Source organism: Tigriopus californicus, chromosome 5, assembly GCF_007210705.1.
Source record: "Tigriopus californicus strain San Diego chromosome 5, Tcal_SD_v2.1, whole genome shotgun sequence".
NCBI lineage: Eukaryota > Metazoa > Arthropoda > Copepoda > Harpacticoida > Harpacticidae > Tigriopus > Tigriopus californicus.
The window spans coordinates 3,202,858-3,228,631 of NC_081444.1; the positions used below are offsets into that span (position 1 = coordinate 3,202,858).

General features: G+C 40.5%; 3 protein-coding genes across 3 annotated transcripts; 2 read left to right on the forward strand and 1 right to left on the reverse strand.

Moving 5' to 3' along the window:
- The first annotated feature begins 12,199 nt into the window (after positions 1 to 12,199).
- Positions 12,200 to 13,214, forward strand: LOC131880665 (uncharacterized). Its single transcript, XM_059227345.1, has 2 exons — positions 12,200 to 12,822; positions 12,896 to 13,214. Exons 1-2 carry the CDS (start codon positions 12,446 to 12,448, stop codon positions 13,125 to 13,127), a joined length of 609 nt encoding a protein of 202 aa, XP_059083328.1. The 5' UTR covers positions 12,200 to 12,445; the 3' UTR covers positions 13,128 to 13,214.
- Positions 13,215 to 14,732: 1,518 nt separating this feature from the next.
- LOC131880485 (uncharacterized) lies at positions 14,733 to 21,246 on the forward strand. The gene is made up of 5 exons (XM_059227142.1): positions 14,733 to 15,515; positions 16,996 to 18,844; positions 19,078 to 19,437; positions 19,537 to 19,928; positions 20,987 to 21,246. The coding sequence occupies exons 1-5, from the start codon at positions 15,194 to 15,196 to the stop codon at positions 21,082 to 21,084; spliced, it is 3,021 nt and encodes a 1,006-aa protein (XP_059083125.1). The 5' UTR covers positions 14,733 to 15,193; the 3' UTR covers positions 21,085 to 21,246.
- A 303-nt stretch (positions 21,247 to 21,549) lies between these two features.
- On the reverse strand, positions 21,550 to 23,686 carry LOC131880486 (sorting nexin-12-like; the record flags this gene model as incomplete). The annotated part of the gene is given in 4 exon segments (XM_059227143.1): positions 21,550 to 21,782; positions 22,062 to 22,186; positions 22,258 to 22,353; positions 23,460 to 23,686. Coding segments are annotated over 4 exon segments (489 nt in total). The 3' UTR covers positions 21,550 to 21,676.
- Between the last annotated feature and the right edge of the window lie 2,088 nt (positions 23,687 to 25,774).

A 25,774-nucleotide genomic window follows, 5' to 3' on the forward strand; every position in this document is an offset into this window, starting at 1 on the left:
CGAAGTCCGTGTATCCCTGGATAAACGTTATTCTCCACCGATTAGTTGGCGGTGCTCATTTTTAAATTTGTGACAACCTGTTAGAAAGGTTTGGAGAGACACCTTAAAGGCTATTAATATCTTGTTAAGTTAGGTTGGGTTAGGTTAGGTAAGGACACTAAAGCAAGGAAACGCCACCTTTTTGTGATCACCAAACCTTTCCCGCCAAGTAAGGCCTAAACTTTTGCCGCTGAAATTTTTGAATTTCAGTTATTGGCGTGATTATTGAACAAAATATGTGACTAATATCATTTTCGTAACCATTGATGGTATGTGCCTAAAACCAGGCATTCAGATAAACTTAAAATGACTTTAAACATGTCTTAAAGTACAACAACTGAAAAGTGCTAATTAGGTTTTCTTGATAAAACAAGAATTTGCTCAAAACACAATCAATAAATTCTCTTTTGCCAAAAATATTATTTGTAGAAAATTCTTTCAGACACATCTTGACCAAATTTCAAGTAATTTGACGCATTTGTTATGAATCTATGGTTCCTACTCTAGGAATGGCCCTCAATCCAAAAGTAGACATACTGTAGCTCTGAGCTACATATTGTTCTTTAAACTCATTTGGATGCTTCATAATCATGAAATAATAATTTTAAGAGATATGGCACCTGTTTTATTTGACTATTTTGGTATTTTGGATGCTTGTGCAAGAAAAACAATTTATTGGAGTCCAAAGTGCAAATTGAGATCTAGTCTACTGTACTTTGATATTTCTTTGTGCCCCTTAAATAATGCCTGCCTTTTATGCAAACTTCCTAATAAGTAGAAATTTAAACTCTACAAAAAGATAACTCATTCATTTCTCACCAATGCCGCCTGATGTTTTTTGTCAAATGTGTGGGTTTAGACAAAATTATCAATTGTCCATCCAAGATATTCTAATATGTTAACATTTATGTACATGCACTTTTATTGCTTATTCCATACATTTTTTTATATTTTGTCAGTGTACATTACCTATCAATTAATAAAATGACTCTTGACTATGACTCTCACTATCTATGTGTGTTTTTGAGCCAATTTTACGCAATATTTCACCAATTTCAATCGAAAAACAATTTGATTGTTTTTGATTAATTTGATGTTCATTTATTCTTCTGACTTTCAAGATTAATTCAGAAATATTTAGTATATGGACGGAGTTGTATATCAAGGAGATCATTATTTAATTAAAAACACCTTAATGTACTATGCAGTACGGATAATCTTGTTTTATTCGTACTGGAGTTAATGTCTTGATTCAACGCAATGGCCTAAGTTGGCGGTGAGGGGAAATCCGTGTCGTTTCAATGGCCTAAGTTGGCGGTGAGGGGAAATCCGTGTCGTTTCCTCTCTATAGAGTCCCTGGGTTAGGTTAGGTTTCTCAGTGTGACCCAAATTTTCAATTACAGTCATCTTATCTTAAGCCACAAAACGGCACGCTATATCCAAGCCTGTCAGAAAGAAAGACCTTTGCAGATCTTTCTACTTAAAAAAAGCTCTAGGTGCGGACAAACAATTGTGAGCAAGTCAGGGCATAAGGCAGGATACTTGTATTTTATCCTCCAATTTGTTTGAGAACAATCGAACAATAGGCTTTTTTGGTTTTAATTTCTTTCACTAAACGTACAGTATGTACAAGGACTTCTATAACTGTGATTGATAGCTATGAATGAATGAGTACGGGAAAATGTGTAATGTCAATCGTTGAGTACCGATGGGATCAAATAAATACTCGCGGGAAGTTTTGACTAGGGCTACCAATTTACTTTTTCTGGGGGCATGTGGCACCCCTAGCGGATAATCGGAAACCCTTTAGTTAGTCTCAAAAAGTAACCCTGATTTTTCTTCGATCAAAACAGGGTTGCCGTTTTGGTCAAACCAAACCTTCTATGTTAAGTGGGAGGCGGCTGGTGCTCTTTGACTTTCCTAGCTTTCTTGCAATCCTGATTTTGAAAATTTATTTGATCCCATCACTATCGTGAGTGCATGAGAAATGATAATCACCAAAGTTTTGGAGTCTTATCAAACTAAAACATTCCTGCATAATTGTTGTCAAAATTGATCTTGATCAAGCTCAAGCTTAACAAAGATTTTGATAAGAATTGTCAATTATGGAGTGAGTTATGTTATAAACCCATTTTTGGTATATTTTGTCACTACTACTGTAACATCTTGGCACAATATCAGAATACAGTTTTGTTTTGTTTGCTTTTACAAGCAAACAGAAATCACAAATTCAATCTATGACCTATGCAAGTTGGCTGTGATATTTGTCTAAGTTATCTTTCCCAAAAATGCCAAACAACAATGTGCTGTACCACTATTTAGCTTGAATTTCCTTTACTTCACATGGCTAATGATTCACTAACTTTTCCTTTGTTATGAATCCTTTCAGTAGCAACTGTCTGATGATGTCAGTATATTTTTTGGGAGGTCACTCCGGTTTCCAATGTGGAAGAAGTACTACAAAAGCAAGATACAAAGCACTATATTAAGCACTATAAAAAGCGAAAAAACTCTAAACTAGGAAATGTAAGTCTAATTTTTTTTCTTTGGCTAAAATGTATTTTGATGTATCTTAATGAGCATTTTAATGAGTAAAATTGTCACATTGTATTAATATGCAATGCTACTTGAACAATACCTACAGTGGATAAACGAGTTGGAGCTCAAATTCAATACCTTAACACAGATTTAAAGAACTATTGAATCTCAAAAATATGAGTGACTTTCCAAAACTTGTGACGTAATCTACCTTTCCTTCTTCTGCGTTCAATTATCCTTTTCTTCTGCTCTCTTGCTTAGGGAATCAAGGCAACTTTTTGAAGCACAATGACACGAATAGTGCAACTGCACGACACAAATTTTATCACATTAATTCAAAAAAGTAGCAATTCACATCTCACAGAAGAAACCTCTTTTTTTACAGGTCGGATGTGTTTTTTGCAACATACTTTGGTTCATAATTGAGAGAATAAAAGCCTAGAGAGTGCCATGCAAGAAAGTCAGGTTGACCTGTTTTTAGGGCAAATGGGTGACACCTGATTGTATATATGTATGTATTGCACGTATTTTCAGTGTAAGTGTAATACACATCTTTATTGATTAAATAGTCAGGCGCTTTGCAAAGTTGTCACGCGTTTGTTGAAAATGCCACTACTTGGCGCACATCTCACTTCTGGTAGAAGTTTTATTTAGTTGTGTTTAGTGGAAGGCTATTACAGCTGATAGGGTACAGTTTCTGAGTGTATAGAGGTACTGCCTTCAATCAGCTGGAGGTGACTTGTTTCATGATTACTGATTTAGCTTCAGTACAATTAGTTTCTACCCTTTTTTGATTCATGTTCAACTCCGCTTGACTAGTGAAGGCGTAAATAAACAGCTGATGTCATTCAATGGAGAAAACTGAAAGACAACATGCCCAGACAAGTTACATCATGAATGAATTGAACTGTGGCATTTCCATCAATTTGCCATCATGTCTAAGGAAACATTATAGACATGTATAAAGAACCAGCTCGGATTTCAGTTGTGAGGGCAAGCCAGGCTGCGCCACAATCAGGGCAAGAACTATCATGCTTTTTGCACATTCAGTGCTTCCAAATCTTCATTGACAAAATTGTTTACCATTTTAGGACATTGCTCGACAATTTTCTTAAACCATTTAAGTCCAACATTCATTTGCTAGCGATGTCATAACAGAGCAAGTGACAAAAACATGAAAGAAATATGAAAAAAATTGGTGGCAGCAACTTGTCATCAATAAGAAGCATGGTAACACTTATTTCATGGTAGAACCAGAGGGCGCACTAGTATGAAATCCCAAATCATTACACTTCTCTATTCTGATTCCGGCAGTCTGGCAGAGGTGTTAGATCAAATCTATGTATTCCCGGGTTGTTGAAAGCAACATGGAATGAATTTAAATTCTGCTCAATGACCTTTGATTTGAAGCCATTAAACACTCCTCTTGTAGAGAATGGAGGCAAAAATATTGTGCAAGTTTTGTCAGTGAAGGATTTAGGTGTAGTCCTCCAAAATAATGGAAAGTTGAATGAGCATATCCAGTTGAAAGTTGGCAATGCATGTGATTGGATCTATCAGATGTTTAAGACAAGAAATAGTATCATCATGGTAACTCAGTACAAGTTGATTGTCCAGCCACGTCTTAAATATTCCTTGCTATTTAGGCTCCAATTAGTTCAGCAGGTTTGCAAAAGCTTGAGCAAGTCCAAAATTATTTCCCCACAAACATCAAACGTATGAGAGAACCCTTTGATTGGGATGCACTTGAAAGTTTGGGACTGTGCAGTATTCAGAGAAGGTATGAAAGGTATCTGATACTGTACGTTTTCAAAAGCATTCATGAGCTTAATCCCAAGTCAAGTTTTGGGGTCAATTGTTTTTTGGGACCCATGGAGTACTTGGATTGACAAATACTTTTTTGAAAACGTATTTTTTGTGTTTTTTGCCTTTGCAGACTTCATTACCACTACCGAGAATGGAATTCCCAACAGCTCAAGACGGAAAAACTTATTCATTTTATTTAACATTTATTTTCATATATTAGTTTATCCACCAATGAATTAGAGTTGGCTGATCTGGCCAGCCCTTGATTACGAGGTTGATCAGAAATTTCAGTCCATAAATGTCAAAGTCTGACTTAAATACTGCTACTGGATGAACACCTCCATACTCCCTACGAATATTTGAGGGCAGCAAATTGAACAATGAAGGAGCCCGAGAAAGAAAAGAGTTGGACTTCATTGTTCAAACTAGCCTGGATTTTCGAAGGCTTGAAGGTGCTCTCAAAACGCACATTTAGGCTCTACAGTCACTACAATTGACTCTAAATCCTGGGTTGGGACAAAGCTCATGGATGCTTTTGAAAACGTACAGTATCAGATACCTTTCACGCCTCCTCTGAAGACTGTACAGCCCAAACTTTTTTAGTCTTTCATAATACAAGGGCTCTCTCATTCCTGTGATGTTCCTAGTGAAACACCTTTGGACTTGTTTGACCTTTTGCAAAGCTGGTGAACTCATTGGAGCCCAAATGGACAGGGCATATTCAATATGCACCTGGGCAATCAACTTGTACAGAGTTAGCATCATAATACTCTCTCTGGGCTTCAATGTGCAACATATCCAACCACATGTTGAACTTTTATTTTCATATATTATTTGATCGATTAATGAATTAGAGTAGGCAGATCTGGCTGACCCTTGATTATGAGGTTGATCAGAAACTTTACTCAAAAAATGGTCAAAGTCTGACTTAGATCCTGCTACTGGATCAATGCCTGCATACTCCCTACAAGTATTTGAGGGCAGCAAATTGAACAATGCTGGAGCTCAAGAAAGAGGAGAGTTGGACTTCATTTTTCTCACTAGCATGGTGTCTCAAAGGCTTGAAAGTGCTTTCAAGACACACATTCAGCCTCTGTGGTCACTACAGTTGACCCTTAAACCTGTTGACCTTGGGAACACGTTTGAAAATGTACTATGTCAGATACCTTTAATACCTTCTCTGAATACCGTAAGGTTCCAAATTTCAAGTCTCTTACAATAGCTCTCTCATACCCGCAATGTTCCTGGTAAAACATCTTTGGACCTACTTGAGTTTTTGCAAACCTGCTGAACTAATTGGAACTCAACTATTGCAATGGACGAACACACATCGATCTCCATATAAAGATGAAAGGTTTAAAGAATAGAGAAAATGTAACCTTTCATTTTTATAGTACTGGAGATTCAATTCCTGTAGGGGTTAGAAAAGCCTGTGAAAAGCAAACCAAAAACGATTTCGTGCATAGTCACCCTGAAAATAAGGCTTGGCTTAAGAAATGTTGAATACTTAATGAGTCAAAGATTAAAAACAGCTCCAGTGTTATTCTGGTTGGCCTTTTCATCAGTCTACAGAGAATCAAAACCCGACTCCCTTTCGCACAAAATTATTTCTCTCTGACTTAGTACCTACAAAGTAATGAAAAGTAAGCTTAAGCATAAAAAGTTCGCTGCTTAAGTCCTGGCGGTTTGGCAACACTGAACTTTTTTGAAAATACGAGTATATCAAAGATTTGGAAACAAGGCAATATCCTGAAATTTCAATCAAATATGCAAGCAAACAAGGAAAAGTTCAATTTGAGCACATCAGTAGTCATGATTGTGCTCATTTCGTGGCATACTTATTTAGGAGAAGAAACGTCACAATGTTTTAGATTGACACAATTTTTTGGCATTTGGAGATGAAGCACGAAATAAAGAAAAAAAGGAGCCTAAATTTTACAACGTTAAGATTATCAAACAATCCCTCGACAATGTGTCTTTTCAAATTGGAGGGACTGGAAGCAAATAAAAAGATAAAATGAGATCTTCCAATTGTCTTTTTCAAAATGATAAGACTTGTGAAGAAATAGTTGAAATCCAATAGATTGTTTCACTTTCACATGACAGGGAAAGGCTTACAAGTGTTGGAACGGTTGGAACCCTGAAGAGATCCATTGAAATGCGTGGCACCAAGATAACGATCTTAGCACAGACAAGCTCACATTTGTTGACATTGCCATTCTCCTAATTTAGTCTAATGACACTTTAGTCTGTTTATCGTAACTATGACACTGGAATTTCTACCATGGCAGGTTAAGGACTGCGCTATCTACTGGGTGTTTCATGATTTTCTGGAGTGGTATCACAACGTAACCTGCTGGAGGTTTGGCAAAAACATTGAATTTAGCGTTTGGCGTTTTCTTGATTGTTCAGAAACTTCAGGATCATTATTGAACATAGAAAAATATCCATTAGGTTAGGAAAGTAAAATGACATTGAAAAGTCCTCTTACCCCCACCTCTGAAAACCACTCCAATAGACCCTCAATTGAACAAGAGAAAAAGTTGAAAACATAGATTGATTGGTGGGAAATATATCTAATTGACAAGCTGGGCGTGGACTAACTAGATTCTTCTTATCTCTTGTCTTATCATCATTATCTTGTCAAATTAATCCCATTCAGAGGAAGCTAACAATTTGGCCCCACCAGACTGATATTGTGCTCTCCATCTCAAGAATTTGAGTAGACAAAATGAAGTAAAAAGTGCTATAGGACCAAACTCAATGGCAAATGTGCATTAAAAGCAATATAAATTCTGAGTCCTACTTGTATGGTTACGCCTTTCAATAATAAGTATTTTCCAAAATCTGCAACTTCGTCGATTAAATGTAATTCAAATATTTGGTCGTTTTTAGTACAACGTTTTTACCCGCCCTAATGATAAGAAAATATATGCTTTGAAATTTAAATCTCGATCCCTTTCATATCATCTATCAGTTGCAAAAATTATTATAAATAATGTAATGAAAAATTGTCTGTGATCAATTGTTCCTACCTCTGTGCTCTCAATTCACAAATGTGTTGTAAACATTAAGCCAGTAAATAATAATGGTTACTTTTAATTGTAAGATCATAGAAAGTTCATGGTTTCTGACCCTTAATTTGGGGAAGTTTAATGCTTAATAGCTACACCCCGACCACTAAACAGGGTATCCAAACCTGCTCTACTTGACTACTAGTCCAAATCCAATTTGAATGATTAAGCATTGCATTTGCATTACAATGAATGCGTTCAAAAATTGTCTGTCCAATTCGTTAATTAATTTCTTGCAGTGGTCCATGATCTGGATTTTTGCGTAAATTAAAGTGTGGATGATGATATACTAATATGGCATCCAAGTATCTACAAAAAGGTGGAAAGAATTTGTGCATGACTCCGGCTATTAATAGCCCTCAAAGTAAGTAACCCGCTCAAGGTAAAATATTTAATATCTTCAAATTGCATGTTATTCTAAAGGTTTAAAGGTTTTGGATCACTCACAAAAATTTGTGCTCGGTTTTCACGGGCTTCTCTAGCCCCTACAGTGAATGTAATCCCCAGAACTAATAAATTGAAATGTTATTGTTCCATGTGCCAAGGGCTTGCATGTGCCTAAGGCATTGATTCACGTCACTCTACTTCAACCGCAGATGGCTAGTTTTCCCGCTCCTTCTCAGATCCTGCTCACCTTGAGTTTCCACATACTAATTTTTACCCTTCCCATTCCCTTTTCATCCCTATTGAATGTTTTCACCCGCTCTAATTATCATGTTCCGGTTCATCTATTCTAAAAATATTCGATGGGTTATGTTAATTTGGTCAAATTGCTTTCCTTAGTAGATGATAAAATGTGGTGGGAAAGTCAAAAAGTGTGGAAAGTGATAAAGAGATAAAATGTTCTTTCTCATGTTCCAGATTACCACATGTGTAAACTATTAATCGCCTCTTTTGGCTCAAATAATGTTTTAACAGAAATCCGGTAAATGGTCTCTAATATATCAATTTTAAGAAGGTCACCAGAACCAGAAAAGAGGAATGGCCCTTTGTTAAACAGCAGCGTCATAATTGAAAATGGTTATCATCATCCTTCCAGTATGGCTCGTAGGGTTAGCCAAATCATCCAAAATCTTATCCAACCAAGAGCCAGGCCAGACGTGATCGTTGAAACAATGGAAGGCATAACCATGCACTATTCTCTGACAGAACTCCGTCCTTTAAATAGCTTAGCAAACGGGCTGCTTATCCGGGAACAATGAAGTCAGAGCACTTATTCAGTCCCCTTGGCCATGCTTCAACGATTTGCCAAGTAAGGAAAAAGAACCCCATAATTGTGGTTTCTCACTATGCTCTAGCCACATTTGATTATCGACACGTAGTTGTCATTTACATACAGTGTATTCCATATCTCATGGTCTGTCATATACATGGCCCTCCGACGGTTCAATCTCTCAGGTCCAATGAAGGCCAATTATCCATCCTAGTTTATGTCACAAAACAAATTAGGATGCTTGCACATTGCATCCATCAGAAAAATGCATGCAGTTATACTTAATACTCTTATTTGATGTAGATTACAATCGCTTAAAGATTAACTCCGAGTAATCTTCATAAATCAACAAATATATATGACTGATGTATTTTGAAAAAATTAAGCTCATATGCATTGAACCATGAACCTCTGGAATATGGACGTGGATGCTAGAGCTGAGAACTACCATGTCGGAATTGATTGAACATCAAGTATTCGTCTTCATATGCGACTGAATCCATGACGTTACCATAATCAAGGACACTAAAGCAAGGAAGCGCCACTTTGTTGTGATCACTAAACCTTTCCCGCCAAGTAAGGCCTAAGCTTTTGATGCTGATTTTTTTTAATGTCAATTGTTGGCATAAGTAATGTACAAAATATGTGACTAATATCATTTTCGTAACCATTGATTGTATGTGCTTCAAAACAAGCATCTAAATATATTTAAAATGACTTTAAACATGTCTTAAAGTACAACAACTGAAAAGTGCTAATTAGGTTTTCATAATAAAGCAAGAATTCGCTCTTAACACAGTCCGTCAGCACTTTTTTGCCAATAATATTATTTGCAGAAAATTGTTTCAGAAATATCTTGAACAAATTTCAAGCAATTTGGTTAGCTTGTTTTCAAACTATGGTTCTTGCTCTGGGAATGGCCTTCAATCCAAAAGCTACATATTGTTTTTTAAACTCATTTGGATGCTTCATAATCATGGAGTAATATATCTTAAGCGATATGACACCTGTTTTATTTGATTATTTTGGATACTTTGGATGCTTTTGCAAAAAAACACAATTTATTGGAGTCCAAAGTTCAAATTAAGATCTAGTGCACTGTATTTTGGTATTACTCTGTGCCCCTTAAATAAGGCCTGCCTTTTGTACAAACTTTCTAATAAGTAGAAATTTTAAACTCAATGTCTGATGTTTTTTGTCAAATGTGTGGATTAAGACAAAATTATCAATTGTCCATCCCAAATATTCTAATATGTTAACATTTATGTACATGTACTTTTATTGCCTATTCCATACATTTCTTTTATATTTGGTCAGTATAAGTTCCTCATCAACTTGTAAAATTATTCTCGTTGATTTTCTATCTGTGCGTGTTTTGAGCCAGTTTTACGCAATATATCACACATTTGAAAAACAATTTGATTGTTTTTGATTTATTTGATGTTCATGGGTATTTCGTTTATTCTTCTGACTTTCAAAATCAATCCAGAAATATCTAATATAGGGACGGAGTTGTATTTCCAGGAGATCATTATTTAAATAAAAGCACTTAAATGTACTATGTAGGATTGATAATCTTGTTTTATTGATACTAGAGTTACTGTCTTGATTCAACGCAATGGCCTAACTTGGCGGTCAGGGTAAAGCCGTGTCGTTTCCTCTCTTTAGAGTCCCTGCAATGGTGTATTTCATTTTTTAGCTTGATCGAACCACTTGATCAAAAGTTATGCCCTCTCAAATCTCACAAAATAACTCTGCACAGAATGAATGAGTTAGCTCTCCTGGGGTAATTGATTACGAAAAAAGGGCTAAACCATTCATTCTGTGCCCTTGCAATATAATGCAATGTAATAAAAATAGCTTTATTCAACCTTAGCGCGCTCGTCCATTTTCCAGTGGTTTTTTTTTATTGAACTTGCTACTGTTTAGGGACAACCTGTCAATACGTTGAGGAAATTTTTGGGATCTTTTACGCAAATATCGCTCTCACAGCTTCTAGTTTTTTCTAACCAATGGATGGAAATATCGTACTTGAGAATATCGCATGTGTAAATATCTGTGATTATCGACTTTATCGGAGGAACGATTATTTTTTTGCATTAAAAATCTTACCATTTTCATCTTCACTCTTTTTTCCACGCTTTATGAGGAGAAGTTTAAAAAGTTGATTTCAAGCTATTCATATTTGTCCATTGTTGCGAGGAAGTAAATCCCCAGGCATTGTCATGAAAGGAAACGACATCAATGTTCAGAGAAGATATGGATTCAGAACGTCTGTCATCAAAATCCCCCTTTTCAGAGTTGGAAGCATCCCTCCCTCATCTCAGCAGTGCCAATGTCATAAGTTTTTGTCCATCAAGGAAAGTTGCAACATGAAAGGTTGTGAAAGTTTCTGCTCGGTGATTGTAATTGATGGACAATTGAGAATCTACACCTAACTTTTGCGGAAAGGATCTGACCAATCAATCCAGTCCAAAATATGACTGCCTCTCAAAAAGGTTTGACAAAGAGGGTCATAAATGCGTATACATACTGTACCACGTTGAGGACTTCCTCAATCGATCCAAATCGAAGTATTATATGCATTTCAACTCGAAGGATGCCAACCAAGCCAAGACAACCAAAGAATGCTTGGAAGTGTGTATTAAAATCATTCTACGCAGATCATTCTGCTTGCGAGTAGAGGGCTTTCCGCGATTTTGGACAATGATCACCACTAACAAGGTCAATAACGTTGATCATCCTTGAGGATAGAGAAGTGCATTGAAGTCACCAGATATGACTCAGCTTTCCTTGTGTTTCTTCGAGGCCACTGGGAAAATCCCGTGCATCATGACATTTCTCTTTTACAACCAGCTAGATTTTCTCCCTGCAACTTTTGATGCGGATTGTTGGCACTGGATGGTGTGTGGGAAACGAATCAGATGTTCAACCTCGGGCAAAAGACGTTTTGCATCTGGAAACCATTTTTGGTGGGAATGAGTTCAGGATTACGATGAGACTCAAAGATTGAGGTGGACCAAAAAAGACTGGAAATTCAGGTTTGTCCGGACAGTTACTTTGTGTTTGGTGACTGGAGCGAGAGACGCCTACAAACAGGAAAGGTGATTGACATCACATACGAATCATGAAGGGGATGCATATATCTACAACAGTAGTGCACTAACAATTCCGAGGGAATGGGTTTTTTCTATTATGAATGAAAGATTTCCAGCCACGTTCTCGAGATTTTGGCCCGCAAAGTTGCACTTTTGAGCGTCCATTTGTCTTGTAAGTATTTCGAAGACAAAGAGGAAAGAGGACAGACGAGTACTTCTGTGTGATTCTCTTCAGTTACTTTGAAAGATACTCATCAGTCGCCATGCCAACTGGGTTACAAAGTAGTACGTCTTTTTATCGAAGAGCCTGGCAGTGCGTTCAATGAGAGTGTATTGACGCGCGAAGAAAACCAGAACTACACTTCGTATGTATATGAAGCAACTAAGGCTCCTCCTTGCCTTGTGTCTTGCGGACGAACTACGAACCCAACGGTCAAAGTAGACACACGGAGCAACGGATGATGCGTCAATCCTGAACTCTGAGCGTGTCTCTGGAGAGCTGCAAACGCGTGCGTCAAACCACGGACAGCTTCGGCACCCAGCGACGAACGTTATGCGTCAATCCGGACAAAGGCAAAACTGGATATTCTCAAAGAGGAAAGACCTATAAAAAGAGGCTCGTCATCCTAGAAAGGCAGCATTCTGATTCAGTCAAGGATCAACTACATCTGTTCAACATGTTCATCAAGGAGTTCATCTTCGCCATTGTGATCGGCGTGGCCGTTGGCCAATTCGGCAACACTTTCCGAAGGCCCAGTATCTTCCGGAACTTTGGGGGTTCCAGTCAATCCGGATCGGCCTTCAGCGGTGCTCAAAGCAGTGGCTCATCGCCCATAAACTATCAAGGCCAAACTGGTCAATACCATTTGTCCTGGAGAGCAGCCAGGGCTTCGCCTATGAGGCACTCTGACGCAATTCGCTATTGCAAAAGTTTGAATATGAACATTGTATCCTTTGATGGAAGTAATGGAAATGCCAAGGCTGCCGAAATCAATTCTGTGGTGGTGAGTGAGGCTCCTTACTACTGGACCGGCGGAAAAGTCACATCTGGAGGGTAAGGTCGAAAATTGGATGTGAGTTTGAAGGAAATTAAGAAACCTTGCTCACCTTTGGTTCTCAACATTTAGTACTGCCGTGAGATGGAATAATGGTAGAGTGGACCCCATTCCTCCCAAGTGCCCAAAAGGAACCCAATGCAACCGTGGTCTGTGGTCCAACGCTGGTAACACTCCTGGGGGCCAACCTGAGACAGATGAAGAGTGTGTGGCTGTCCTCATTCACACCTACACCGCTGACCGCGGTCAGCCCCATTACCACGATGTTGCTTGCCATCACCCGAAGCCCACCGTATGCGAATAAGGTTGAACGGCTACGCGATATTTATTAAAAACATTCCATATTTATGATTGTTATTAAATTGGCCGCATTAAATCACTCCACATTGCAACCCTACTTTGCTTGTTGTTCCCGTTGTCTCAGTGATTCGCGTTGGTTGCGCATTGTTTGTTGCCGGATCATGGTGCTGGTTCCGCTATGCAAATGGCAATTTCAAGGGTACTTGACCGAGCAGAAGGCCTAATGAGACGATGAACTGATCGCAATTGTTCTCTCACACGATGCAGTCATTCCTGGGGAGGAGGGGGCCAATCTTCTAAACGTTGGCCTTGACACCATTGTTTGTGTGAACCGATCATTTACTCTATTTCTACATCGCTGTAATGAGTCCCTCACAAAATAGAGTACAGAAGAAACGATTATTTTTGAAACTCTGCTCGTCATCCAAATCAACTGATTTTTAAAATACAACTCGGCCACCAGAAAACAAAAAACTATCCTTAGGCTGCCCATAAAATATAATGTCTGTGGTACATGTAAAATCTTTCGTCAAAAAGGATGCGACGAACGTCTCATTTTGACCAGTTTTGAAGCCGCTCCAAAAGTTTGCTCTTGTTTTCAAACAATGGAATAGTGATATTTTAGTTTTAGAACATGCAACTTAAAACCAATGGTTTGAAACGGAATGAAGCAAAAAAAAACGGAGTTCATCCTCCTGAATGATTATCTTGATCACTTCGCTCTCAAGCCAGTGTTTCATCATATCTTATGAAATATCACTCATAGCTCCACATCGCATTGGGAAGAATTCCCACTTTTTTCTTCCCGTTCGTTATCAAACCTTTTAAACGGCCATTTATCTCTCCGAGCCTCCACCTTTGAAAGGTCATCGAAATAATCGCCTCACTCGCCGATTTATGATGAGGGTGGTAATCATCACCGAGGTGGCTTACCCTACAATAAGATTTGTGCCATGAAACAGTTGTATTGGTTTTCAGTACGCCTTGTAAATTATTAAGATGACGGCTTCACCGACTTATCTTTTCCATCAACCTCGCAAAGCAATACCAAATCCAAACTATTGGCTCGGTTGTAACAGAATGCAGTGGACTTTGACCCACAAGGCTTTTCCGACTTCCGAGGCTTCTTCCTCAAATGAATGGAACCATCAAATGCACAATGCCAAGGATGAATCAGGAGTTATTTCCAAAGGAGAACAAGATCCAGAGTAAAGTGCATTCTCATCAATTTCCGCCAAACTCATAATTTTCCTCCTTCAGTGAGTGCCCTTCGGTCATTTTTCCTTGTTTAAAACCTGGATCTAGTAACAACGTGCACATCAAGCCAAAATATAAGTCTCGCTCAGCTGGGTTTTGTGTTTGAAATACTAGCTCTGTCTGTATTTCAGGAAGGTTCGAGTTTATTCCCGTTTTGTCGCAGGACTCGCTTCTGTCAGAGACAATCTGGGAGTCGGTTCAAAGTAAAAGTTGATAGCAGTGGTTAAAAGCTTAATACGTACGCTCCTGGTACATGGTCCATCCAAGTTTTTACGTGCTTAAACATGTTTCCTGATTTGAAGGTTTTACACTTTCTTTTGTTTGCGAACTACATGTAAACTGAGTCTTCTACTAGTTAAGTATGAAAGAGTTGTAATACAATAGAAAAGAAAAGAATGGCGCCATTCCGAAAACACGGTATTCCAAGTTCATAGGATTTTCTGTCAAGATCAAGTCCATCCATGCTCTCAAGCCAATGAACGATCTAATCCGAGTGCTCTTATCCACATGGTCATACGCCGGTAGCAGAGCAGGGCTTAGCGTTGGGAGCAGAGTGCCAATCGGGTATCTAGACGTCGGTTTGGTTTCTATCGGGCTCAGAAGAAAGTGACACTTTGGACGAGGACTCGAGGGATCCACCACTTGCGTCACAATAGAAATGGTAACAGATTGACGACGCATCATCTCGTTAGGATAGGGTGTTTTTTTATGCCGACCGGGCAAGGATGATGAGATGCCAGTGAGGAGAAAATAAGAAGTCTGTCCCTTTTGAGATCAGTTCCCAATGAATTGTGCTAGTGAACAGATCTCCCGATGAATCGGTGGCAAATGAAAGTAAAATGTTCTCTGACTTTAATGGTGGTCCTGGGTTTGGGTCCCAGTCAAGTGTCGTGTGACCCACAGTTGGAATTCTCATCCGTGGATCATCATGATCCGGATGAGCATTTAGAAACGTTGGTGGAACATCCACAAGTGGGAACGGAAGATCATGACGGAGGAATCATTTCTTATACAGGGTCCAGCCCTGAATCTAAATCTTATGAAATTCACGACACTGGATACGTGGTTTCCAGCCCAGCTGCCCAACCTCCCCAGAGAGATCCGAACCAGCACCATGACAGCAAAAGCATTTTCGGTAAGCCATACATACTGCGGTATACTCCAGAGCTTTAGGTCTTATTTCCTGTATTGTATGCGATAACGTCAAATTACCGAAGAAACACATAGTGGCATGATAAAGAGAACCGCAGAAGTGTGATAGTAAGAATGAGAACAGTGTCTCACGACGAGGTGAGCTGTTAGTCTACTTTCTGAGGTACAATTGATCTGACAGGTACATGACTTTCAAGATGTCGAGGGAATTTCAAGTGGAGGGTCGCCTCATTCAGTTCAAGAATGAAAAATGGGAGGTCGTTCCACCCCCACCTGGTACCATCACCAAACTTACACTTCTGACCGTAATTACCATGACTGACGGAACGAACCAGTTACATTTGCACACAACGTCCATACCCGGTGGGCCAACCAAGGTCCTTGTGGATGATTTGTCATTTGCTGGATTTCGGGCCAAAATTGAACGGGATAGTTATGTTCAATGGACCTTCAAGCAAGAAGCATTTGGTTTGAAATGCAAAAGCAACGAGGAGGCTCTTGAGTTCTTGGGGATTCTCAAGGAGTGCCAGAAACCTCTTGAACGTACTGCTTTGGAGACAAACCATCCTCGAAGCTCTACCCGGTCTTTGGCCTCCCTTGGAGACGAGGACTTGGATTCTAACGACCGACCTCTGACACGAGTAGGTCAGTTTCAGCCAATCGTTCGAAGGTCCAACTCGGTAAAAAGAACAAACTCGAGTTCTATGTTGACAAATGGGAGTGACGGTTGCGCCGTATCAAGATCATTGGACACGCTTCGCAATGAGATCAAAATTGAGCGTGCTCAAATTATGTTGCGAATGGATAATTTCGAGAAGATGATTAATAGACTGCTTGGAAATCAAGAGCTCATTTTGAAGAAACTTGATGAAGGTGCATCAATTCGCAAATTCCAATTGTCATCGCCATCAACACCAACAAACAATTCGTTAGATGGCCAGTCATTTGTGGCTGTTCCCTCTGATGCTCCACAGCCACTTATCATTTCCACAGCATTTTCTTCTCTTTTATCGGGGCCACCTCCACCTCCGCCGCCCCCACCTCCTCCACCACCTGGACCACCTGGACCACCACGAGGAGGAGGACCAAGCTTCCCAGTAACACAAGGAACGGCTCCACCGCCCCCACCTCCTCCACCTCTGCCTGCTGGTAGTTCGTCAGCTGGGAACTCTCTGGCTGCCCAATTGCAAGCCAACAAGTTGAAGAAATCAACGTCCCAAGGCGAGTCTGGGTCAAGTGGCACAACCAAATCTGGAAACCCTCCCGCCTTGAAAGGATTAGATTTTTCGTCTGAATTAGAAGCTAGGATTAGGAAACGATCAATGCTGTAATTCATTCATGTATGAACCAAAAGGAATCATGTATGTATAAAATGATAATAGAAAGTAAGGACATAAAAGAAGTCACAAATGTTTTTGAAATTTTGGGAAGCAAACCTTAAATTGTTCCTTTCCTTTTTTCAGGTCCAAGCAATTCGCATAATGGTTTGCCCGAGCTTATTTCACTGGATGAATTTGACCAAATGGACGACAGTTTTGGCAATGTGGCTTTCACCAACAGTGAAAACGTGGTTGTTCTCGATCAGGATTATGTTTTAGGCGCGGATGAGATTGTTTTGGGAGAAATCCCAGTAAAGGAACAAGCTTTTGGAGCAGCTCAGCGGAAGCAAGCACATGTTCCGCCCGCAATTGCAGCAAGATCTTATCTACCTGCAAGTCCAATTCCAAGGCCTGCAAGGCATCCGGGTCAACGAGGAGGCCTAAGACCCGGACCAGAAAGGAGACGTTTCAGACAAGATCGCGGGCCAGAGCAGGGCTATGGACCCCAGGATATTCAATACGACGAGTACACAGACGATTATCAAGAAGATTACAATGAATATGGCCCATATAGGCCCAGAAGACCTGGAGGACCCGGAGGACCTGGAGGACCTGGAGGACCAAACAAACCAAGACGACCAGGCACTGGGATTAGGGGACCCCCTCTTGGTGGAGATGACGAATATACAGATTATGAAAGCCCCACTCCTTCTGGTCCAGAAGTTGGATACAACAATGGGCCCCCAGAAAGGTTTAGACCTGGGAGACCTAGATTTCGAGGACTAGGTGGTCCTAATGGACCAGGGGGTCTTTCAAGCCAAATACTACCAGGACGGTCACCCCAACGAAGATTTCGTAACCGGCCTGGAGGACCAGGTGGTCCCGGAGGTCTTGAAAATTCTGATAGTCTGGGACGCTTAGGTGGCCCAGGTGGCCCAGGAGGACTAGGAGGTCCAGGAGGCCCAGGATATACCCAAAACTTCAGACCAGGCCAACAATACCGAGACGGAGCGGGGCCAAATTTTCGAAGAAGACCAGGATTTGGTGGGCAAGGTGGACCAGGGGGTCCAGGTGGGCGAGGAGGCCCGGGTAGACCAGGAAGACCAGGGGTGCTAGGCAGACCTGGAAACGGGTATAGAAACGGGCCAAGTGGACCAGGCAAGTACAACAATGGATATCGAAACGGTCCTGGAGGACCTGGACCACTAGGAGTATTCAATGGATATCAAAACGGAGTAGAAGAACCTGGGGACTATGACGTCTATCACGGAGGCCCAGAGGGGCTTTCGCCTAGAAGACCTGGGCTAAGAGGACCTCCAAATCTCAATGCACCCCATGAAGAGAAGCAGGATTATCAGGAATATGACTATCAAGAGGATTATGACCCAGAATACACCGACTATGACACGGAATTACCACTTGGAAATAGACCTGGAGGTCCAGGAGGACCGCTCAACCTTCCTGGGCCACCCAGAGGCCCAGGCATACAAGGGAGGCTGGAGGGGCCCAATGATCATCCACATAATTATGATTCAAGTGGACCTGGGGGACCCAATTCAATTGGGGGGCCAAGTGGTCCACCCGGTCTTGGAGAGTATGATTCTCCCCGAAACAGAGGCAATGACCAAAGTAGACGAAGATACCCGCCTCCCCCATTACGTCGACGATTCCCAGGAAGGGGTCCCCCGCGTTTTCGAGGAGGACCAGGTTTAGGGGGGCCGAATCGTCAGTTCAGAAACAACAGACCGGGACGGCCAGGACGAGGCCCTCCAAGACGACCTAGAGTTCCACACAATCTCACTCCAGACAACGGCAATCACGCTCATAATTCCGATTATGACTACGAAGAGTACAATGAACCTGCGATAAATTCCTTAGGAGAGGGTATAGGCAGCGGAATCGAGTTTGATGGCGAAGAGATTCCAATTCTAAAAAATGCCGAACCCCTTCCTGTTTATTATAAGGAGATAGGTCCCAAAACCGAATACCACACGTGAGTAGCAAACGTAACAGAAATCTTCAACTGCTGTGATTATGACCATAACGTACTCTCGAGATTACAATTTCGAGATGTTGAAATTGTACAAAAAAAAACAGACAATGTCTAGACTGGAGTGCTCATTCATACCGCTGACTCGGACATTTGACAACGAGACTTCTTTTCCGAAATGAGAAAAACCACACTTGATATTTGTACATACATCTTCCACTTAATCTGTACTGCAGACGAGACCCAAACCCTCCCCTGCCTGAGGAAGGCATGGACAAACTATACAAGCTCTACAAACAGGCCAGGAGTCTTAACCAAACCATTCCTTTGCACGGTTTTGATGTGGCTACTGGGAGCTCGGTGATTCAGAAACGCCTCTCGGGCATAAACACATTCATTTCACAAATAACATCTGGCACATTTGACGACTTGGTAGCAGCTGGCACCACCCTAGGAGAGATCGTGGGCGTGTTCTTCCGTCAATTTGACGCTCTGACCGCCTTGGGCATCGTCGCAGCCCTCGAGACCAGGGCTGCCTATGATCCTGGATTTAGGTCCAGCTTTCCGAAAATTCTTCAACAGAACCCTTGGATCTTGTAAGACTTGCATGCTGGCATTCTGATCAATTTTGTCAACCCAAGACATGGACCCACGACGGACCCCTATTGACTCAAAGACCCCTTGTATCTCTCTAGACCACCCAAAAAGTACAAACTCGTCCCTAGGCGACCCGTTCCTAAACTTGTTCCGGTGAAACCTGTCGGGGCCGGTTTTGTGGGTAGACTGCCGTCTTTTAGGCCGTCTATTGGGCATGGCAGAGGTTTTGGCGACAAGATCACCCACTCCCACGACTCGGATGAGGAGACATATTCACCCGAGACATCTTCAAAACACAACAAACGGCAGTATGGATTACGGAACGCGGACCAACCCAACACCCTTGTAAACGTGCCCGTTTATCGACCCCCCGTCAGAAATGAGAGCACAAACGACGTGCTTGTTGAGGACCACGAAACAGAAACCGTTCTTCCACCACATGATCGCTTTCACACCGAAATTCAGTTCACAAAGGAGTTTGCACCACCAGGTACTGATGTACATACCTACCAACAGCCTTTCGCTCCTCCATTCACTACCTACTTGACATTTCTATCGCTTTTGCTTTAAAAAGGTTTTCACCACATCAATGCACTCCTTTGACCTTTTCCCATGTCCAGTCCAGAGCCGACAAGCCACTTAACATAGTGAAGATAACTCTACATCAGCTAATCAATGCTACTCGGTGACCTTAGTGCTGAATGGTATTTTACGGTTTCGTTGTTCTACTTGGTTCTTCCTGACGAGGAAAACATATAAAACCTGCTTCAAGTGCACTTGAAAATGTTGACTTGAAAAAGCATTACTCAGCTCGTGCAAACTTGGCTAGCCATACTTTTAGTCACCTCAAATTAAGTTGTCAAGTTTAGAGCGGATTTACACTAGGATGGAAAACCAAGATTCAATTCGGTTTGAGGGTGGAAGTCGGACTAGTTCTGGGGCGACTCCAGTCTTTCACTGTACTGAAGTCGAACAAAAAGATTCATATTGCGAAAAACTCGCCCCAGCACTAGTCCTACTTCCATCCTCAAACCAGATTCAATCCTGATTTTCCATCGTAGTGTAAAGCCGCCCTAGATCTTTGAAGATTGAACAAACCAGTGTTATAAATGAGGAATGAAAAAAAGGAGTTCTATTGCAGAAGAAAGCAGGGGGAAACGTTAAAATTAGTTTTCAATAACCATGCTTGTACGAAATTGATAAAGCGGACCAGGTGGAATTGTAGACAAAGCCAAAAGAGTGATGAGAAAAGAGAGACGAACGCTAATTGAAATTACAACAACGCTCTCTCCGGTAATTGGTCATCTCGGAATGAAAAAGACAAAAAAACGTTGTTTGCTCATAAAACATGCAACAAGTGTAGCAAACCTAAACAATACTTGTCCGTACGGTTTCAAAACTCGTTTTGACTAACTCAAACTTATGTCCCTGAATCTGCTCTCAAGTCTCAGAAGGGGAAATGACCTATTGATGAGATATGTGCTCCTAAGTTTGTTGGGACCGGATTGATCAAACTTATACAATAATGATTGATTTAATACTTTCTAGACATTCACAACGACCGGGGGTTTATTCAGGGGAAACCTCAGGGTTTTCCTAGTTTGAAGCAGCTCATTGTCACAGCCTTCCCCAAGAAGAAGCGATGATCCCCACATCTCAATCATGGCAATCCATTCCAGCCATCTTGTCAAACTCATGTGCCAGAGGATCACATCTCGGTGGAGCCCGTAATTCATGTTGAATTGTAAACTAGCGATCCCATAGTTGAATCTAATGTTAATCATATTAAAATCCAATGTTCTAATCGACATATGGTTTATTTTTTCTCATATTATTGGAGTTGCTGCAGCTTAATGAGGATCTTAAAGAGCTTTTGTTTTTTATCACACATTTTCTCGTCGACTTTAGGTTATTCTGATATATATCTTCCGCAGGCTTTTGATCGTGTCAGCCCGCATTGGAGTACGCTGAAAAGTTCATTTTATGCTTCTTGGGCAAGATACGAAATGAAAGAAATAAGGAAGATACTTCAAACGAGTCGGATTCGAGACTCGAATAAGACCGGGGATCAATTACTGGAAATGCTTTTGTTTCTTGGGAGGGGCAAGGAATTAGTAAAATGAGAAAAAATCTTGTTACCAGCTCGTTTCATAAGCTACAAGCACATACATAGCATTAGGTGTAGAAATATCTGGTGAGATTATGTGAAGGGGATTTAGGGAGGGGAGATGTGGCAGATCAAGCACTCCGGATCTTGCCTGGGACGTAATTGCGATCAATGTTCGGCTCCTGCAGAAACATGTGGAGACAACGCTCATTTTGAGCCATGGGATGGCCAGCAATTCTGAAACATACATCATTTATCATCATTTACGCTTCGTACTACGCACTAGGTCATCAATGCTCACAGGTGATTCAAAGAATTCAACATTAATTCAGGGTTGAAAAAAGCGACTCTTTCATTTAAAGAACACTCATGAATTGAATCACGAAACCTATTGTGAAATTATATTCCAATCATGAGTGAACAAGAAACCAGACTCATTCTCCGAAGTGTCTCTTGTAGGTAAAATTCTTATCAAGGCATATGAAAGGGTCCATGATTAAGAATACAAACACTTACTTATTGACAAATGCTTCTAAACCTGAGCGCCGCTCTTCAATGAATCCCTCCTCATAGATGCCGTCGTCATTCCGAAAAGGTAGCTGACGTTTAATGGCCTTGCTTGGTAAGGCCGGAACCACAATCTGTCGGTGTTGAAAAAAAAAATACATAACAATCTGATCTCTCATGGGATCGGAAGATGGAATCCATTTACCTTGCTATCTCTTTCCAGCTCATTGCGAAGCCATTCAAAATCGCTATAACGTCGCCTGACACTCGACTCTTTGACACGGAACACCGGAAGGTTCGTCTGCAAAAACACAAAAAAAGGTCTTGCGGTAATCAAGTAATCAACATAACTGACATTCAAGATAAGTAATTAGAGTACAGAGAAAATTGATGAAGTTGATCCAGGGGTTAAAACCAAGCTAAAATCCCACCTTATATTTCTCGGAACCAGTGACCAGTTACTGTCATGGTCTTTATGCCTCTTATAATTGCTCTCAGATTTGATGTTAGTTCACTAAGACCTAAAAGTTAAGTTGTTTTCAGAATACAACTTCATTTAATTTAACTGAACTTAGAATGGGACCTAATCACTACGTGTGAAAATATTTGTACTGTACGCCAAATATCCAATGAGAAACTTCTCGCAATACAGATTTTAATCAATTTAAAGGAAATGAATCATAGAAGAAAGCTGACTCATTCTTTGATCGACAAACGGTTGTAAACACACATTTTTATAGCATAAAATCATGACCCGGCTTCGAGGAATCACAGAAGAAATGTGATAGAATCATGCCATTGACATTGAAAAGAACTTTCTGTTACAAGATTGAACCTCGCCGATATTAATTAGAATTCATCTCCGTTACTAATCTTTCTTTTTAATCCTCTTGGCTAAGCCCTTAAAGGGTGATCTTTCTTCTATCTTAAAGTATGTGATACTTTAGTTGGAATCGCAAACACCTCGTAAGATTAACAAAATTGGTCTTACTTAATTCGTTGGGTTTGATTACATTTTAAAACATGAAAAAATTGAGGTCCCTCACAATGAGATCGATTGGTTCCGGACCCTTGTTTCGTGTCCTCAATCACATTTTGGAAGATCTTTGATCTACTCGGACATCCACGTTAGGTCTATTTAAGTAAAGATAGACATCCAAATTTCGATATTTGAGTTTCATGATAATATTATTGTGTTTGATATCACATATGATCCGTATCCCAAGTTTCGGGACACAAATATAGTTACCTTGATCTCAGCTAAATACAATCAGGAGCATACATAGATAACATTGATCACTAACTGTCTCTCTATTGGCAACATCTCATCAAATCAGGTGACCCCAACCAACTTTCATGTAGTGTTTTTAACGTAATGCCATAAAGGCTGAGCTCTTGAAAACTGACCTTCATGCGGACTTCATAGTCTGTGTATCGCTTGTTGGCCATGCCGTGCGTGATGGGATTGATGACGTCGATCTCCAGGAAATTGGCCGGCGCCGCATAGGCGTCGTCCAACGTCTGCTTCTTGGAGCTTAGCCGTTTGGTCGCGTCCTCGGAGGCCATCATCCAATACGCCAACTACACACACTAGAGACAAAGCACGCCCACCTGGCCAGCCCCGAGCGACGGAAAGTGAACTAGGGGTTGGATGGATGGATGGATTGGGTGGAAGGGGGTGGATCCTGACACACACTCTTGGTACACGCCTCGCTCAATGAGTAGGTCGGTCGGTCTCTCTGGCAGTGACTCCAGATGGGTGTAGGAAAAAAGCGCGAAAAACTGACTGAAATCGCGATGTAAGGAAGCCAGAATACAACATTTGTAACTAATTTGATATTCGGTTAGCATCCACTTGGGTCTTGCTTTCCAATAATTTGTGATATTTTTATCGATTATAAGATGCTTGGGATCTCTACTATCTTTTACTAGGTTATACACAAACGCGTTTAATCTTGATATTTTTATGTACTTTTTAGAATTAATGGCAAGTGCCCCTGATTTACTGGAAAAATGCTAGCAAATTGATTATCCATTACCAAGTCAGATGACGGGTCTCCCGCTCGGGTTACCAAAACATACCTTATAAAAAAAGATTCGCAAAGCTCAGTTGTGATTAGACGGTTTTTCTCGGGTCTGTCGCTTCTGATTGGCTAGGAGATGGTCCCCCAGTCGGTGACCAAATATATGATTGTACGAAAATGGGATGCAGGTTGTTCAAATTTCTTTGTTTTTTTGACAAATTTAGCATGCGATACGATTGTCATCATTCAACAATAATGAGTCCATTTACGAACCCAGGTCTAATACAAGTAAATTTAGTTGTACACAAGACAGTCTGAAATGAAGTTATCTGTGTACTGAAAATTTATTCCTCCCTGACAGGGGCTTTTTGTTAAGAGGATGTTGCATCCATTGGCAGAAATTCAAAATTAGCTTTTTTAATGAATAATTATAGAGAAGAATATGTCCCTGAAAGAATCAATGCAGATTTTTCAATTTAGGATCTCTAGGATTGCCATCAGATGATTCCTTCCCATTATCATAAAGTTCATTAATAATCCCCTCTCTCTCGGCAATGACGGCAGGTTTGCCCGTTTAAGGTGTTCAAGCAGTCACTAATAATTTAATCTAATGTAAATACAACAAAAAGCTTAGACTGAAACGAAACCAGGTTAGCATAAGGTAAAGTGGACATTTAACTTCAATACCATGATCGACAGCCTCCAACTTAATGGAGCGTTTCTCTTTTTTCATCTTTTGGAAGGGCATAAGATTTCGTATATCTAGTGCATTGTGAGGATAAAGCGCCAGTTACTATTTTTCCTCGCAAACTTAAGGCAAAAATCGCAAAATGTGCAGAAAACCGCAAGATTTGGAGGCTCTGCTCCCTTGACTTGAGCAATCAGCTTAAAGAGAGGAAAACCACTCATTTTATGCCGATTGAGTCAAAGAAGGGTTTTCATTTCCTATGAAAAACTATGAAAATATAACAGGGGGTAAGAAAAATAGTTTTGAACTAGTCGTTGATGAACATGAAGTACCATAGCTGGGATGAATGCGCTAGACTTGAGATGCCATGGTAAGTGAAATTTAAAATGACTTAGTGGTACCAAAACGGCGAGCCTGATTGGATGCATATTGATAGAGTTCAGCTGATTAAGAGAGAGAATTTGGCCGAGAGGTTGAGTGAGCGCTTTATTTTGCCATTCGAAGATCTAGGAAAGTGTATTTTTGAGGACAAGTCATAAAATGCATTTACTTCTTCGTCTATGTTCATGCAGATTTTCTTTCCTTTTTGGGCACTTTCGTATCGTTGTTAGGAAGATAATCCCCACTAGTTCAAGTTGAACTACGAAACTACCCAAGAAAAGTGTTGGCAGATTTGGTTAGCCTTTGTTGATCTGGAAATTTGGTCAAAAACTTGTCCAAGTCGGATTGAAAGATGCCATTGGATCACAAGCTCCCTAATCGGTTAATTCGAATCTCCTATCCGCCTATGCTCGAGAAAACTTCTAGTCTTTGTCCAAAGGAAGAAATTTGCCTAATATTTGAGATTGCTCATGTACTTATGAGCGTCTAAAGTTTCATCAAGATAGGAGAATCGAACTGGGAGCCTCTCTCATTTTAGGAAACAGCGCAAACCACTAACTACACCCTGTCTCCTCTCTGAGATACTTTCGAAGGAGGAATTGAAAGGTACCCCTGAAAGGGCCCCTAAT

What these genes read in the sequence shown, in the direction of transcription:
- LOC131880665 (XM_059227345.1), top strand. Translation starts at nt 12,446, where the DNA reads ATGTTCATCAAGGAGTTCATCTTCGCCATTGTGATCGGCGTGGCCGTT. An exon ending in GGAAAAGTCACATCTGGAGG is followed by an intron (nt 12,823 to 12,895) that starts GTAAGGTCGAAA and finishes CTCAACATTTAG; the next exon opens with TACTGCCGTGAGATGGAATA.
- LOC131880485 (XM_059227142.1), top strand. Translation starts at nt 15,194, where the DNA reads ATGAATCGGTGGCAAATGAAAGTAAAATGTTCTCTGACTTTAATGGTG. An exon ending in CAACAGAACCCTTGGATCTT is followed by an intron (nt 19,438 to 19,536) that starts GTAAGACTTGCA and finishes GTATCTCTCTAG; the next exon opens with ACCACCCAAAAAGTACAAAC. An exon ending in AAAGGAGTTTGCACCACCAG is followed by an intron (nt 19,929 to 20,986) that starts GTACTGATGTAC and finishes AATACTTTCTAG; the next exon opens with ACATTCACAACGACCGGGGG.